General features: G+C 44.1%; 1 protein-coding gene across 1 annotated transcript in view; it reads right to left on the reverse strand.

The window, feature by feature from the left end:
• LOC149461031 (uncharacterized) overlaps positions 1-18470 on the reverse strand; it is a 20144-nt gene continuing 1674 nt past the window's right edge. Inside the window, exons 2-5 of the mRNA XM_089678932.1 lie at positions 13593-13708; positions 7229-7393; positions 6971-7142; positions 1-1988 (exon numbers count right to left, since the gene is read on the reverse strand). Of these exons, the coding sequence (XP_089535058.1) occupies positions 850-1988; positions 6971-7142; positions 7229-7393; positions 13593-13652 (1536 nt within the window). The 5' untranslated portion in view covers positions 13653-13708 and the 3' untranslated portion in view covers positions 1-849. The remainder of the gene's footprint in view (positions 1989-6970; positions 7143-7228; positions 7394-13592; positions 13709-18470) is intronic.

Here is an 18470-nt window from a genome sequence, read left to right on the forward strand (position 1 = left end):
TGGAGTGTACCGTATTTATGAATGGACTGTACCGTAGTCATTATTATTATACAGTATTTATATAGCGCCAGAAGGTTTGCTCAGCGCTGTACAGTATAGTGGGAGACAGTACATGAGACAATACAGTAACATACAATACACGAGGGGTTGCCCTGCTCTTTCAAGCTTACAGTCTAAGAGATGAATGGACTGTACCGTATTTATGAATGGACTGTATTTATGAATGGACTGTACTGTATTTATGGAGTGTACCATATTCATGAATGAACTGTACTGTATTTATGAATGGACTGTATTTATGAATGGAGTGTACCGTATTTATGAATGGACTGTACTGTATTTATGAATGGAGTGTACCATATTAATGAACTGTACCGTATTTATGAATGGACTGTATTTATGAATGGAGTGTACCATACTCATGAATGAACTGTACCGTATTTATGAATGGAGTGTACCATATTCATGAACTGTACCGTATTTATGAATGGAGTGTACCATATTCATGAACTGTACCGTATTTATGAATGGAGTGTATTTATGAATGGAGTGTACCATATTTATGAATGGAGTGTATTGTATTCATGAATGGACTGTACCGTATTTATGAATGGAGTGTATTGTATTCATGAATGGACTGTACCGTATTTATGAATGGAGTGTACCATATACATGAATGGACCGTGCCATATTATTGCCCATCAGTGGAGATTTCTGTGGCTGTGTGCAGTCATTGCTCATCCACGTGTGGCTCTAGCAGCACATCACGTATGTCCTAGGATAACACGTTTCATTCATCCTGGAATGTGTGCACCAAGACCACCGATTGCCCTTTAGTTGAAGAATAATCTAGAAGCAGCTGGAGTCTCTCTTGTGAATTTTGACGTGGCGGTTGAAGTGACTTTTACTGCCGAAGCGTTTTCCGCATTTGGCGCAGGAATAGGGGCGCTCCCCGGTGTGAATGCGGTTGTGTGTGGTGAGGTTGGATTTTTTGGTGAAACATTTGCCGCAGTGGAAGCAGACATAAGGACGCTCCCCCGTATGAATCCTCTGATGTGTGACCAGGGTTGAGTTGTGCGCAAAGCGCTTCCCGCAATGGAAACAGGCGTAGGGGCGCTCTCCCGTGTGGATCCTCTGATGCGTCATAAGATGCGTGTAGTATGCAAAGCATTTCCCACAGTAGGCGCACACGTAAGACGTGTCCTTGGCGGGGGTGCGTGGATGCACAAAGAGAGACGACGCGTCGGTGAAGTCACATCTGTACGGAGAAAACGGCTTTATCTGGAGTTTTTCTGCTTTGACAGACTTGGCGCTGAAATAGAATTGATTTCCACATTCGTCGTATTGTCCTCCTTGTGTGCGATCCAACACTCTATACACGTCTGGGAAATGATCTTCTTCTCCAGACAAATGCTCCTCCTTACATGTCGATAAGTAGTCTGCCGGAGTGTAGACATCGTTGTCCTCACATGAGACCAAGGCCCCGATGTACATTGAGGAATATCTGGTCTGGCTATACATGTCTGAGAGCGGATTGTCTTCCTGCATCCTATGGCCAGGATACTGGGTGAGATCTGTAGGGATGGAGCAATCGTTATCTGTCAGATTTTCCTCTTCACATGAGATGGGTTCCTCCTTAATATACACCAACCGACATGGTGTGTCTTCTGGAGATGGCGAATTATAGGTATCCGATAGGTTATCCTCTTCACAAGTGTCGTCATATGTCATAGCGGAGGTATACATGACAAGATTGGTAGGTGTGTGACCATCCAAGTCCATCGATGTAGATTGTGTCAGGGACAAAGATACGTCTTCTACTGTCCTTTCGTTCCTCGTGTCCCGGACTTCTGCTCCTCGCTCCCCCTCGGATTCCTTGCTTGTCCACATCGGAGGTAAAACATCTCTATCTGGTGTCACCTCCCTCTGATATTTGTCGGTGATGGAGGAAGGCGATCCCACCGGTTTACCTCTGGACAGACATTTATCTGGAAGAGAAATGAGACTTGTGATTGGTCTGTAGAGAGAATATAACAGTTCTGACTTACCAGGAAAATCCATTTCTTGGAGTCAAGTCCAGGACATGAGATCTTCAACCTTTCCACTGGGTTATATGCATCTACCTTCCAGGGACTGGATGCTGGAAAAGAAAGAAAGCTGCAGGAACATCCCCACCATCGCCCTTCCCACTCCCAGCAGGGACATCCCATATATAGCCCCTCCCACTCCCAGCAGGAACACCCTCTCTATAACCCCTCCCACTCCTAACAGGAACACCCTCTATAACCCATCCCGCTCCCAGCAGGGACATCCACTATATAACCCCTCCCACTCCCAGCAGGGACATCCACTATATACTCCCTCCCACTCCCAGCAGGGACATCCACTATTTAACCCCTCCCACTCCCAGCAGGGACATCCACTATTTAACCCCTCCCACTCCCAGCAGGGACATCCACTATTTAACCCCTCCCACTCCCAGCAGGGACATCCACTATTTAAGCCCTCCCACTCCCAGCAGGAACACCCTCTCTATAACCCCTCCCACTCCCAGCAGGGACATCCACTATATACCCCCTCCCACTCCCAGCAGGGACATCCACTATTTAAGCCCTCCCACTCCCAGCAGGAACACCCTCTCTATAACCCCTCCCACTCCCAGCAGGGACATCCACTATATAACCCCTCTCAGCAGGGACATCCAGTTTATAACCCCTCCCACTACCAGCTGCAGGGGGACCCCTTCTATAACCCCTCCCACTCCCAGCTAGCCTTAGTTTTGTAGCAACCAATAGGAAGATAAGATAGAGGGGAGGGACTTGTGTCCTGTACAGTGCTGCAAGAAATGGATTTTACTGGAAAACATTTTATTATCTTTGTTGTAAGGTACAGGATCTTCCCCATTGGAGGTCCAAAAGTAGTCCAAGTGACGGGTGGTCACCAAAGGAAATTGGGAAAACCTAGGAGGCTGTATTCAGGCCAAAAGGAAGGGCGACAAATTGATAATGCTGAACACCTACTTTAAAATGCAGATGTCAGGGAAATAAGCAAGTAATCCCAGGACATCTATTGAGGCCATAAAATCTCCTGGAAGGAAGGAGATAATGACCGATCTCACCAATTCCATGGAGAAATTTTGAACCCACTGAATAGCAGCAAAAAGATCTGCCTGAATCTGTGGGGAGAGAGGCAAATCTGAGGACACAAAGCAGGGAAGAGGAACAGTCCGAAATTCCAGTTTGAGGTCCATAAGAGCAGACAGACATCTCCCCGCTCATTCTTCATTGGGAAGAGGACTTGGAGGACCACGTCTTCTGACAAAAGGTTTTTCCAGACCTTGGCTTGGAACTGAAGGCCTCAGAGGGATGAAACGTCATTTTTCTAGTCTAAAGAGTAGCAGATCTCCTTGGAGAAGTCTTTCTGAAAAAGAAAAACACTCTTACATCCCATGATCTCCTTTATATACAGTCAGGTCCATAAATATTGGGACATGGACACAATTCTAACATTTTTGGCTCTATACACCACAATGGATTTGAAATGAAACGAACAAGATGTGCTTTAACTGCAGACTGTCAGCTTTAATTTGAGGGTATTTACATCCAAATCAGGTGAACGGTGTAGGAATTACAACAGTTTGCATATGTGCCTCCCACTTGTTAAGGGACCAAAAGTAATGGGACTATTGGCTTCTCAGCTGTTCCATGGCCAGGTGTGTGTTATTCCCTCATTATCCCAATTACAATGAGCAGATAAAAGGTCCAGAGTTCATTTCAAGTGTGCTATTTGCATTTGGAATCTGTTGCTGTCAACTCTCAAGATGAGACCCAAAGAGCTGTCACCATCAGTGAAGCCATCATTAGGCTGAAAAAACAAAACAAACCCATCAGAGAGATAGCAAAAACATTAGGCGTGGCCAAAACAACTGTTTGGAACATTCTTAAAAAGAAGGAACGCACCGGTGAGCTCAGCAACACCAAAAGACTCGGAAGACCACGGAAAACAACTGTGGTGGATGACCGAAGAATTCTTTCCCTGGTGAAGAAAACACCCTTCACAACAGTTGGCCAGATCAAGAACACTCTCCAGGAGGTAGGTGTATGTGTGTCAAAGTCACCAATCAAGAGAAGACTTCACCAGAGTGAATACAGAGGGTTCACCACAAGATGGAAACCATTGGTGAGCCTCAAACACAGGAAGGCCAGATTAGAGTTTGCCAAACGACATGTAAAAAAGCCTTCACAGTTCTGGAACAACATCCTATGGACAGATGAGACCGACATCAACTTGTACCAGAGTGATGGGAAGAGAAGAGTATGGAGAAGGAACTGCTCATGGTCCTCAGCATACCACCTCATCAGTGATCATGGTGGTGGTAGTGTCATGGCGTGGGCATGTATGGCTGCCAATGGAACTGCTTCTCTTGTATTTATTGATGATGTGACTGCTGACAGAAGCAGCCGGATGAATTGTGAAGTGTTTCGGGAATATTATCGGCTCATATTCAGCCAAATGCTTCACAACTCATTGGACACTTCACAGTGCAGATGGACAATGACCCAAAGCAGACTGCAAAAGCCACCAAAGAAGTGGAATGTTCTGCAATGGCCAATCACCTGACCTGAATCCGATTGAGCATTTCACTTGCTGAAGACAAAACTGAAGGGAAAATGCCCCAAGAACAAGCAGGAACTGAAGACAGTTGCAGTAGAGGCCTGGCAGAGCATCACCAGGGATGACACCCAGCGTCTGGTGATGTCTATGCGTTCCACACTTCAGGCTGTAATTGACTGCAAAGGATTTGCAACGTATTAAAGTATTAAAGTATTAAAAAGTGAACATTTGATTTATGATTATTATTCTGTCCCATTACTTTTGGTCCCTTAAGAAGTGGGAGGCACATATGCAAACTGTTGTAATTCCTACACCGTTCACCTGATTTGGATGTAAATACCCTCAAATTAAAGCTGACAGTCTGCAGTTAAAGCACATCTTGTTTGTTTCATTTCAAATCCAGTGGTGTATAGAGCCCAAAATGTTAGAATTGTGTCAATGTCCCAATATTTATGGACCTGACTGTACTTATCCAAGGTGGAACCAAACAGATATTTTCCTTGAAAGGGCCTTTCTTGAATGGAAGGTCTGCTGACTAGCATGTGAACCAGAGAATCCTCTGCATATGGAGGGAGAAGAGGCTCATTCTGGAGATCTGCTGAAGAGATCCACCAAGCTGTTTACGCATAAGTGTAACACCACAGGTTATAGCTGGTGAATGGAGGGATCTCTTAAGACACAGCTAGGGTCTTGGGTCATGTGCTCAGTCCAGACATCAAGGGTGTGGCAGACAGCCATTTGAGCAACTGTAGGTGGCAAGGTGCGGCATGACAGGGCAAAGTGGAATTCAGACATTGCCTAGAGAAGCAGGAGGAAGGCTGTGCAGGCAAAGGATCAAAGGAGCTGAGAGGGAGGCATGTATTCAGACTGGGGGCAACTGTCCCAATAAAGGGTACTGGGGCCCCATGGAGATAGACTTCCATCCTGCCCTCCCTGGATCCATGTCTTGCCTTAAGCTTGTGATCTGCCATATGTAGTGCAAGAATGTCCCCAAAGGGGTATACACATGTGCAGTGAAGTGGCTGAAATGTAGCGCAAAATATGACAGATTTGTACCAAAACACGAGAAAACATCATCAAAAAGCTGGCAGTCCTCCCATGCCATGGCTGTGACATCATTATTTACTCTGCATTCACACTTGAGAGATTTGTAGCTCGAATCTCCAAAAATGTTCAAAGTTAAAAAAATCAGTTCTCTCTGGTGTCTGTTAGCACGATCAGGTGTGAACAGGCACCAGAGGGAACAATTGATTTTTTTAGGTTTGAGCGTTTTTGGAGATTCAAGCTTCGCTCAAGTGTGAATGCAGCCTTAAATGTTTCAGCCAGCGCTCCTCTGAAGCCTAGGCATAGCAGTGCCAGCACCCTGGGAAAGAATTCAAGGGAACTTACTGTGGGAATGTCTTTGTGGCAGGATATAAGAGATTGGACCCCATACTGGCTTCGCTCACCATGCTGGAAATACCCCCTGAAGGTGTCTTCAAAGACATATATTCCACTGCTAGCAGACCATGAGTCTGGACCTGAATAGCACCCTGTGGCTAACTCAATATGATGCACCACATGCCACTGTGAGTGCTGCGCAGGATCCAGTGCGCAAAGCAACGCTACAGGCTGGCCCCACATCTTCATCCCTGTGTGGTCAAGGTACACTCCTCTGGGTCTCACTCAAGGAATCAACCATTCTAAAAGCTGCAAGTAGCCACAGTGGTTCGGTGGAGCCAGGAATCTGGATAAAAAAAAACATCTGAGAGAAAAAACAGACAGAGGAGGTCCTAAGGACACTAGCAAAAACATTAGGCTAGCAGGGAGTGGGAGGAAATATAGAGGGGATGTCCCAGGAACTTTCTTTTTCACCAGTGTCTAAGCACCTGAAGGTAGCTGGATAGAACCCACGGTCGAAGAATAAAGATCAAGTGTCCCGTACAAATGACTATTTCTGAATCTACAAATCAGAAGAAAGTCAGTGTTAAGAAGGGTTAGGAGTCTGCAATCTCTGGATCAACCCTAAAATGGCTTCAGATCTGCCCTTCTGATCCAGACTTAGGACCCCACTAGCTGCATGCTAATTCCAGGTCGAGGACTCCTTGATGCTTACACATTTCAACAATTAGTTAATAAATGCAACAGCCATGATTCCTTCTTTACCGGTTCTCCCACTAGAATGAGGAATTTAATGAATAATCAAGAAGCAGCATAAGAACCTCAAACACTTGTATCTATTGTACAGAAATATTGTGTTTCTGAAGGGTACTATGTGAGATCTGCATGAAGGGAACAATTCCTAATCTGTGAGGGATGAAAATATCTTCATAAGTACATAACCCTAACCCTACCACAAAGGAAAAATAGTTCTTACCTGGAGCCGGGAGAGTCTGGTGATCCTCCATCATGGTGTCCTTGTAGAGATCCTTGTGTCCTTTCTGGTGGTCCTTCATCATGACGTCCTTGTAGAGATCCTTGTGTCCTTCTAAATACTCCCACTCCTCCATGGAGAAATAGACAGTGACATCCTGACACCTTATAGGAACCTGACACACACAATGATATAGTCACCATCCAGACACATCCCTTGTCTGTTACTGGAGAATGTCCCAGAATTCCCGGCACCGCTCACCTCTCCTGTCAGCAGCTCCATCATCTTCTTGGTCAGTTCCAGGATCTTCTGGTCATTCTTTCTTTTACAAGGTTTATCCATAGCCGGGCCCTGAGTCCTGCATTCTCCTACTGATCTAGGTGGGCGGTTTCTGTTGTAGTCGAGTTTCTTTACAACAACATAATCCTGAAAATATATATCAAGAAAAATAATATGTTTGTGGTGGCCTTGGACTTCATGGCTTGGTTTGTGCTCTGACACGCACTGTTATCTGTGGAACCTTCTATAGACAGGTTTATGCCTTTCCTAATCAAGTCCAATCAACTGAATGTCCCCACAGGTGGACTCCAATCAAGTTGTAGAAACATTTCAAGGATGATCAGTGGGAACAGGATGCACCAGAGCTCAATTGTGAGTGTCATGGCAAAGGCTGGGAATACTTATGTACATGTGTTTTTTTTTTTCATTTTGTATTTTTAATAAATTGCAAAGATTTCAAAACAATTTTTTTTCACGTCATTATGGGGCATTGTTTGTAGAATGTTGAGGAAAAAACAAATTTCATCCATTCTGGAATAAGGCTGTAACATAACAAAATGTTGCAAAGGTTAAGCGCTGGGAATACTTTCTGGATGTACTGTAGTAGCAAAACAAAACCGAGAGCAACATCAGAAACACACGGGACAAGTGTCCTTCAATGGACTTCAGGAAAATGATTTACGGTGAGAACAAAAATCCTACTTTCTCTCTCACCCGTTGAGGGACATGCGAGTCTTCCACTTTAGGGACATCCGAGGGCTGAGGGACACAACAAACAACCACTAACAGGCCCAATGTAAATATAAAATCTGGGATACTTGCAGCTCAAGAGCCGTCAGAAGGACTGTACATCCAAAGGTGGCACCAGATGAGGCCGCAACTTTCCCCTATCAAAAAACATGGGGACCTTCAAAGGGAATCATGCCTGAAAAGCCAGAAGATCAAGTAGTGTCTTCACAGGCAACAAAAAAATCAATAAGACCATAGAAGCTTGTTTACCTGATTCAGTCAAAAGGGTGGAATGTACCCCGAAATAGTCCATAACTAGGAGATATAGACCTACTGCCTGAACTGTGGCCAAGCAAGGAAAAGAAGGCCCTCTCAGAGTTTGAAAAAGAAAGAATTACCAACTGGTGGTTCCTGAAAATGTGCAGAAAACCTAGGATTCCATCCCAAAAAGCCACAAAGCACAAACACAATAAAACATATGAACTCCACAAACCGTAAGGCACACGGGGACTCCCCATACCGTAAGGCACACGGGGACTCCCCATACCGTAAGGCACACGGGGACTCCCCATACCGTAAGACACACGGGGACTCCCCATACCGTAAGGCACACGGGGACTCCCCATACCGTAAGTCACACGGGGACTCCCCATACCGTAAGGCACACGGGGACTCCCCATACCAAAACCCTGAGGCTCACCAATACGGGTCCAAAAGTTTTAATGAACAATCACATAGTTACAGCAAGGCAACGTTTCGTTGCCTGATAAAGAGGTCCTGCGAGACTCCGAAACGTTGCCTTCCTGTAACTATGTGATTGTTCATTAAAACTTTTGGCCCCATATTGGTGATCCTCGGTGTGCTGGTGATATTTTCCCTTGCTGATTCTGTTCGGTTCCAGCCGACGGTTGCTGAAGCACCCACTTATACACAGAGCCATTTTTCATGCAGGAACGTGTGCGTTTGGATTGTACACTTGCATCCCCATACCGTAAGGCACACGGGGACTCCCCATACCGTAAGGCACACGGGGACTCCCCATACCGTAAGGCACACGGGGACTCCCCATACCGTAAGGCACACGGGGACTCCCCATACCGTAAGGCACACGGGGACTCCCCATACCGTAAGGCACACGGGGACTCCCCATACCGTAAGGCACACGGGGACTCCCCATACCGTAAGGCACACGGGGACTCCCCATACCGTAAGGCACACGGGGACTCCCCATACCATAAGGCACACGGGGACTCCCCATACAAGGTGTAGGCAAGGGTTAGAAAGTTAACTTTATTACTAAGAAATAACAAAGAAGAATGCAGACTTAATATTTGGATAATCCGGAGCAGGGAAGATCACCAGAAAGCTATCCAACAACTTGTCATGCAGATGAGGAAGAAGCATTAGTGGAGGAAAGGCCTGTATCTGGGTGCCTACAAAACATTCAGAAAGTATTCAGACCCCCTTCGTGGTTCTCAATGTTGTTATGTTGCAGCCTGATACTACAGTTGTTTCATTCATTTTTTGTTTCATTAATCTTCACTCCGTAATGACAAAGTGAAAACAGAATTTTAGAAATGTCTGCAAATGTATGAAAAAACTGATCACATTGGCATAAGTATTCAGACCCTTTGTAACATAAATTTGCAAACATTTCCACAGTTCTGTGTTCACTTTGTCATTATGGGGTACTGAGTGTAGATTAATGAGAAAACAATTACTGAAACAACTGTAGTATCAGGCTGCAACATAACACTGAGAACAGCGAAGGGGTCTGAATACTTTCTGTATGCTCTCTAGATCCCGTGGAGTCACCAGAGCGTTCCCCGCCACCTATAGAGGATCACTGTACTTGGACATTAGCTTGTTCAGCATGCTGTTGAAACCAGGATGTCAGGAGGCCACGTTCAGCATCCTCCACCTGCAACACCAGAGTGTATGGACTGCTCCCCCATGTCCAGAAATCAGTTGGGGAATCCTGACCTCTGATTGGATGAATCTGAGAAGAACACAGCAAATGGGACTGAAATGAAGTTTTGCCCACATCAGGATCCAGACTACCTCTCTTGTCGCACCAAGAACTCCTGTTCCTCGTTGAGGGTAGAGGATCACCAGCATTGTGGCAATGTTCAGCTGGATCCAGGTCAAGTGGGTGATCCAAAAGGTGTAACAGGTCTCTGATGATGGGATCTTCCAGAAGACTTTCCAAACTCCAGAGCTGTGAGACTGATACAGCAGGCCAAGAACTACCAGATCACCATGGTCAGGCAATTCCGTCTATTCAGAAACTGAGTCAACATGTCCCACAACAAGATTGGGGACAGTCTGGGTAGAGACCGGTGAATAACGGTGGCCTTGGAGTGGGTTATCCATTGACACATGGCTCTGCCGCAACAGCTGAGGAGGTTGTAACTCTCGGACCAAACGACAAGGACCCGAGAGTGGATATACTGTAGATTCTTCTACAGGAGGTCTGAGCTGTCTGCTGGCAATGAGTGGATTCCTGTGCAAATCTTTGATGATTCTGGACAATCAGAGAGCCCGCTCCAGCTGTTTCCTTCACAGGAGGTCACCTATGTATCCCATAATGAGGATGCCATGAAAATGAATTAGGACCAATGCTGGAGCTAGAGAATACTCCATGTGCAGGGCCAAGAATGAAGCATCAGAGCACTGTAAGCACAGCAATCTGTAGGTAAGTGCCCTAGGTAACCACAGAGGCCAGAGAGTCCCCCACAAAAAGTGAAGGAATGGTAGACCTGGTGGATCCTGTGTAAAACATTGAGGCATACAGGCCCCAAAATAGGCAGATGTTCCTCTGGGAAAGAACAGTGACCAGGTTGGAATACAACCCCTGAGACTGACATGAGAGCTGGGACAAAGACACCCTGCTCATGGAGACCCCCAAAGGGCAGAGGTAAGTCTGGTAACACAGGAGGGTTTAAGGTGAGGAGTTGAAGCTGGAATTGGTGGTGAAGGCTCCGCATGTATCCCTGGACTATCATTTTCTGCACTGCCTGAAGGGCAAACTAACCAAGAGTCCACAAGAATTAGCAAAGGTCCACCCACTGTGGAAAGTGGCCCCCAGATTCTAAATGCTTCTTACCCTATACCTTGCTAGTGGCCAGTGAACCAAGACCTTTTCCTTGACTTTTTACACCAAGGCAGGTAGGTGCTGTTACCTCCACTGACATCCATGATAATAACATGAAGGTTTAGTCCAAAGAGAAGATCTGCAGACCAGCACCATAACCAGAGTGCTCTACACATGTGTATGGACAAAAGCCTAATACGAGACACCAGCTGAGATTCTTCCAGCTGATACATGAGGCTCCACACACTCTACCAGTGAAGGATCCAATGACGCAGTCAAGAGATCTTTAAGGAATTTTGACTTTCACATATTAAGTTCACAGTGGGAATAAGGGAAAGGACCATTTAGAGATGAGGCACTGGAGTCATACAATCTGAAGACTGGTCAGAATGTAATAAGGCATAGTGTCTCTGGTGAAGAAAGTCTCAACAAAATAGAGTGTCCCTCAAACAACGGGCCTAGATTTAAAGATTCACTTCTACAAATTCCAATGAGAAAGCCAAGCAAACAGTCCAAGAGTTCAAAACCTTTATTATTAGCATTGATTCACAAATGGCATCGCAGAACAGCCACTACGTTTCAGGAGCTCAAAGATTTCAAGGTTAAGAATTTTGTTAGAGTGATGTCATGTGACTTCCCAGAATCCTCTTCACCTCTCCGGCCAGGTCTGTGTTTTATTAATAGAGATGAGAGTGATGTCATGTGACCTCCCAGAATCCTCCTCACCTCTGCGGTCAGGTCTGTGTTTTATTAATAGAGATGAGAGTGATGTCATGTGACCTCCCAGAATCCTCCTCACCTCTCCGGTCAGGTCTGTGTATTATTAATAGAGATAAGAGTGATGTCATGTGACCTTCCAGAATCCTCCTCACCTCTCCGGCCAGGTCTGTGTTTTATTAATAGAGATGAGAGTGATGTCATGTGACCTCCCAGAATCCTCCTCACCTCTCCAGTCAGGTCTGTGTATTATTAATAAAGATAAGAGTGATGTCATGTGGCCTCCCAGAATCCTCCTCACCTCTCCGGTCAGGTCTGTGTATTAATCAATCAATAAATTCCTTCAATTCCCACCAAAAAGTCACACTTTCTCCCTAGAAAGTACACAATCCAACATATCCTTTTTGTGAAAAACAATCTAAATCCCACATACAACCCTAAAATAAATTCTACAAATACTTAATTCATATACAAATAAATATAAATAAAATAATATAAAAATACAAATATGTAATTTGTGTCCAAAAATCCACTTTCAATAATGTCCCAAAAATCCAAATCAAATTGTGTCCAATGTCCAAGTCCCAAACTTTCACTTTAATCCTCAATATTCCATGCTAACCTCAAAATAAAAAGAAAAAAAAAAAATCCATAGTGCATTAAGTTTTTAATTATATATACTTCACTCAGTGTAAGATTCAAAACCACCCTTCAAATAGTGATAAAAAAAAAAAAAAACAACTTGTGTAAATATTTATAAATATATCCTTACTTTTTGCAATATATAAATTAATAAATCAAACCCAAAACGTGAAAAACTTTGTGATCACTTCAAACATATATAAACACTCTGTGATCAGCCACTTGTGACTTGTGATACTAGGTACTAGTACCCTCTATATTCCAGCCAAAGGTGATACCAGGTACTTACCCTTTTGTAGTTGTTTTCAAGCACAGGCTATCTTAAGGACTCCATTTTTCCCAATAGTTCACATCAGGGGCACTTCTCCAGAATCCTCATAGAGATAAACAAGCTCTTAGGCAAAATTCGTATCAAAGAAACAATTTTAATCCAAACTTACATTAAAAGACAGGAAAATCCAGCTCACAGCATTACTCCTTCCATGGCTCTATACTAACTGATCAAACAATTGGTTGAAAACCGCATGTAGACAACCAAAAAGGCCTTCAGACGAAGTCCGGAAGTGACGAAACGCGTCCAAAAAATAAGGATATATTTATAAATTTTTACACAAGTTGTTTTTGTTTTTTTTTTTCTTCACTATTTGAAGGGTGGTTTTGGGTCTTACACTGAGTGAAGTATATATAATTAAAAAACTTAATGCACTATGGATTTTCTTTTTTCTTTTTCTTTTGAGGTTGGCATGGAATATTGAGGATTAAAGTGAAAGTTTGGGACTTGGACATTGGACACAATTTGATTTGGATTTTTGGGACACTATTGAAAGTGGATTTTTGGACACAAATCACGTATTTGTATTTTTATATTTTATTTTATTTGTATATGAAGTATTAGTAGAATTTATTTTAGGGTTGTATGTGGGATTTAGATGGTTTTTCACAAAAAGGATATGTCAGGTCTGTGTATTATTAATAGAGCTAAGAGTGATGTCATGTGACCTCCCAGAATCCTCCTCACCTCCCCGGTCAGGTCTTTGTTTTAATAATAGAGATAAGAATGATGTCATGTGACCTCCCAGAATCCTCCTCACCTCTCCGGTCAGGTCTGTGTTTTATTAATAGAGATGAGAGTGATGTCATGTGACCTCCTAGAATCCTCCTCACCTCTCCGGTCAGCAGGTAGAGTATCTCCAGGGCGAGGTCTACGGTGGTCCCGTGATGCATGCTGACTCGTGTGAATGGAGTCGGCTCCTAGATGTAATCCGCTTGTTGCAGGGAAGCTGTATGAAGATGAATTAATATATGTATTAGAGGAGAGGTGTATGTAGAATATGATGTGCATATAACAACCCAAGCCAAATACACACTATGTGAATGTAAATGGAGTTGCTATCTCATAAATCTTATCAAACCATATACACCAGACAGCGCTTGCAAACAGATAACAATATATACCATATGTGTGCTAATTAGAAAAGAATTCCTTTTTCTGCTGGAAGAAAAGGTGTGGAGAAGTCCCTTGTCTCCAGATACACATTCTCGCCCTTTTCCTCAACCCATGTGGTCAGCATTCCACTTCCAAACTATAGACATTAGCAGAGCCTTGAGAGAAGACGTATGGAGAACAACAGCAACCAGATCTTTCTACACTTTTCACACTACGACGGGATCCCTTCTTTGGATTACTGGCCATCCAAGCCATTGGAGTATCGTTCTTCCTGTAGACAAGGAGATGACATCACACATGGAGCCACATAGGAGCTTCCATCCACTCCTTTGTTGGCCACAAAGCGAAGTCGGACTTTTCTTGTTATATAACGAGGAGGCGATTGCAATCTGGGGGTGCGGAGTGTCTTCCATCACACATGCTGGAATATTAACAAGCACTGTCTTTGGATACAAGCGTTCACTTTCTATGGACTTCCATTTATGGTTGGACTCTGATAATCATTCTTTTGGGCTTTGCACATTTATAGATGTATGGGATAGAAAAAGGAGGAATTCTTTTCTAATCAGCACATTTATGCTATATATTGTTTTCACATATTGGTAATTGGTCGCAAGAGCTGTCCGGTGTATATCATTCCATATATAATCTGAGCATTATGTATGGTAGTATATGGATATATATATATATTTAATTTTTTTTGGTAAATTTTTTTATTAGCATTCAAAAGGAATTATTATTAGAACCCGTCTCTGAGAAGGCATTCCTTGCAGTAACACACAATATATGCATAGTATACATAAAACCAGATCATCTTCTACTCAGAACCATCCTATCTTCCTCTCTCAGAGGTGCCACATAAAGCAATACCCTGAAAATGTGACCCCAGACATGAGAAATGTGACCCCACACACGGGAAATATAACTGTCAGGGAGCGAGGAGCCAGACACACAAGGAGGTGCAATTAAAGGTAGGTTTATTGTACAAAAACAAGACAGAGTCTATGCAGGTCCAACAGCAACAGCGGATGACTTGGTAGGACAGAAGCCAGGAAGGATGGTCGCCAGAGCCGGGGTCAGAAGCCAGGAAGGATGGTCGCCAGAGCCGGGGTCAGAAGCCAGGAAGGATGGTCGCCAGAGCCGGGGTCAGAAGCCAGGAAGGAGTCTTGCCAAAGCCGAGTCGGTATCCAGGAGAGCAATGAGAACTAAACAGGAGCTTGCTGCTGTGCAACAGACAGGACACGAATGCAATGGACAGCTACAAACAGCAGACTTACAGTCAGGTCCATAAATATTGGGACATCGACACAATTCTAACATTTTTGGCTCTATACACCACCACAATGGATTTGAAATGAAACAAACAAGATGTGCTTTAACTGCAGACTGTCAGCTTTAATTTGAGGGTATTTACATCCAAATCAGGTGAACGGTGTAGGAATTACAACAGTTTGCATATGTGCCTCCCACTTGTTAAGGGACCAAAAGTAATGGGACAGAATAATAATCATAAATCAAACTTTCACTTTTTAATACTTGGTTGCAAATCCTTTGCAGTCAATGACAGCCTGAAGTGTGGAACGCATAGACATCACCAGACGCTGGGTGTCATCCCTGGTGATGCTCTGCCAGGCCTCTACTGCAACTGTCTTCAGTTCCTGCTTGTTCTTGGGGCATTTTCCCTTCAGTTTTGTCTTCAGCAAGTGAAATGCTCAATCGGATTCAGGTCAGGTGATGGACTTGGCCATTGCAGAACATTCCACTTCTTTGGTGTCTTTTGCAGTCTGCTTTGGGTCATTGTCCATCTGCACTGTGAAGCGTCCAATGAGTTGTGAAGCATTTGGCTGAATATGAGCCGATAATATTCCCGAAACACTTCACAATTCATCCGGCTGCTTCTGTCAGCCGTCACATCATCAATAAATACAAGAGAAGCAGTTCCATTGGCAGCCATACATGCCCACGCCATGACACTACCACCACCATGATCACTGATGAGGTGGTATGCTGAGGATCATGAGCAGTTCCTTCTCCATCCTCTTCTCTTCCCATCACTCTGGTACAAGTTGATGTCGGTCTCATCTGTCCATAGGATGTTGTTCCAGAACTGTGAAGGCTTTTTTACATGTCGTTTGGCAAACTCTAATCTGGCCTTCCTGTTTTTGAGGCTCACCAATGGTTTCCATCTTGTGGTGAACCCTCTGTATTCACTCTGGTGAAGTCTTCTCTTGATTGGTGACTTTGACACACATACACCTACCTCCTGGAGAGTGTTCTTGATCCGGCCAACTGTTGTGAAGGGTGTTTTCTTCACCAGGGAAAGAATTCTTCGCTCATCCACCACAGTTGTTTTCCGTGGTCTTCCGGGTCTTTTGGTGTTGCTGAGCTCACCGGTGCGTTCCTTCTTTTTAAGAATGTTCCAAACAGTTGTTTTGGCCACGCCTAATGTTTTTGCTATCTCTCTGATGGGTTTGTTTTGTTTTTTCAGCCTAATGATGGCTTCACTGATAGTGACAGCTCTTTGGATTTCATCTTGAGAGTTGACAGCAACAGATTCCAAATGCAAATAGCACACTTGAAATGAACTCTGGACCTTTTATCTGCTCATTGTAATTGGGATAATGAGGGAATAACACACACCTGGCCATGGAACAGCTGAGAAGCCATTTGTCCCATTACTTTTGGTCCCTTAACAAGTGGGAGGCACATATGCAAACTGTTGTAATTCCTACACCGTTCACCTGATTTGGATGTAAATACCCTCAAATTAAAGCTGACAGTCTGCAGCTAAAGCTCATCTTGTTCGTTTCATTTCAAATCCATTGTGGTGGTGTATAGAGCCAAAAATGTTAGAATTGTGTCGATGTCCCAATATTTATGGACCTGACTGTTTATGTGATAAGCCGCCACCTCCTGGGGGAGGAGCCGCAGAGGCTGAAAGCATAAAGGATCCCACAATGCTTTGCAGACACCTAAGATGGATGCCAGCACATGGAGCAGCACAAGCCCTGAGGAAAGGTAGGACCTTGACAATAACCCCACACACAAGAGTGAACACGTGACTCATTGACAGCCTGTATATATGCCAAGTATACAAATCATACTGGGGTGCTGTGTATATAGTATATATGGAGTGTACAGGGCGGATTTGTATATGGTATTATATAGAGTCGTATTTACATACATGTTATATATGGGGTGTATACTGTATATGGGTGGTATTTATAGACATGGTGTATATATAATATATGAGTGGTATATATGTCCTCAGCCAAATGGAACACAAAGTTATCGGATAAAATGGTGCTGCCATCAAGGCATTCAAGCCAAGTGACAAATTCCCACTAGTGATCTAACCTTCATTGCTGCCTTCAGAAAATGAATGACCAAATGGTTAAAGGCCCATCTTTTACTTGCCATGGCCAAGAGGACTGAAACTGGAATTTGACACCAATTATAAGCTAGGCCGCTTTAAACTGCTTTGCAGGAATCTAAGAACATTAGATACTGAGGGAGTTGAAGCATTCCAATTTTTTCCAGAAGAGAGCCCCAAAACAGGTTTTCCATACCCGATGGAAGGTCGAAATAGTTGACTTTTTCCTAGCTTGCAACAAGGTGTCAACTACCCCTACTACCTTTGATAGCTCCAGATGTCTTAGAGAGCACCTCTCAACTTCCAAGCCATTAATTTCAATTTTGTGGGGTTCAGATCGAACACCCCGTTCTGAACCAGGAGGGAGGCTGCCAAGAGGCCTACAGCAACATGAAAGGAGCTGCAGGAATATCTGGCAAGTCCTGGCTGTGTGGTCCATGTGACAACAATCTCCCGTATTCTTCATATGTCTGGACTATGGGGTAGAGTGGAAGACGGAAGGCTTTTCTTACGAAGAAAAACATCCAAGCCCGGCTACATTCTGCAAAAACACATCTGAAGTCTCCCAAAAGCATGTTGGGAAATGTGTTATAGTCTGATGGAACCAAGGATGGACTTTCTGGTCATAATTCAAAAAGATATGTTTGGTGCAAAAACAACTGTCCATCACCAAAAGAACACCATACCCACAGTGAAGCATGGTGGTGGCAGCATCATGCTTTGGGGCTGTTGTTTTTCTTCAGTTGGAACTGGGGCCTTAGTCCAGGTAGAGGGAATTATGAACAGTTCCAAATACCAGTCAATATCGGCACAAAACCTTCAGGCATCATGAAGAGGAACTTCATCTTCCAGCATGACAACCACCCAAAGCATCCATCCAAGTCCACAAAGGAACGGCTTCACCAGAATGGCCCAGCCAGAGCTCAGACCTGAACCCGATGGACAATCTGTGGGGGAATCTGAAGAGGGCTGTACCAGGAGATGGCCTCACAGTCTGACAGATTTGGAAGAGCAGGCAAATATTGCCGAGTCAGGATGTGCCGTGCTGATAGACTCCTCCCCAGAGTGCCGGAATCACATCAAAAGGGGCTTCACCAAAGGATCAGTGTAAGGGTGTGAACACTTATGCAACCAGATTATTTCAGTTTTTTATGTTTACTTCTCCCCACCTAAAAGATTTCAGTTTGTTGTTCAGCCGAGTTGTACAAATTATAGGTCACAT

Source organism: Staurois parvus, unplaced genomic scaffold (genome assembly GCF_062004578.1).
Source record: "Staurois parvus isolate SC_StPar_1 unplaced genomic scaffold, SC_StPar_1.0 ptg000212l, whole genome shotgun sequence".
Classification (NCBI taxonomy): Eukaryota; Metazoa; Chordata; class Amphibia; order Anura; family Ranidae; genus Staurois; species Staurois parvus.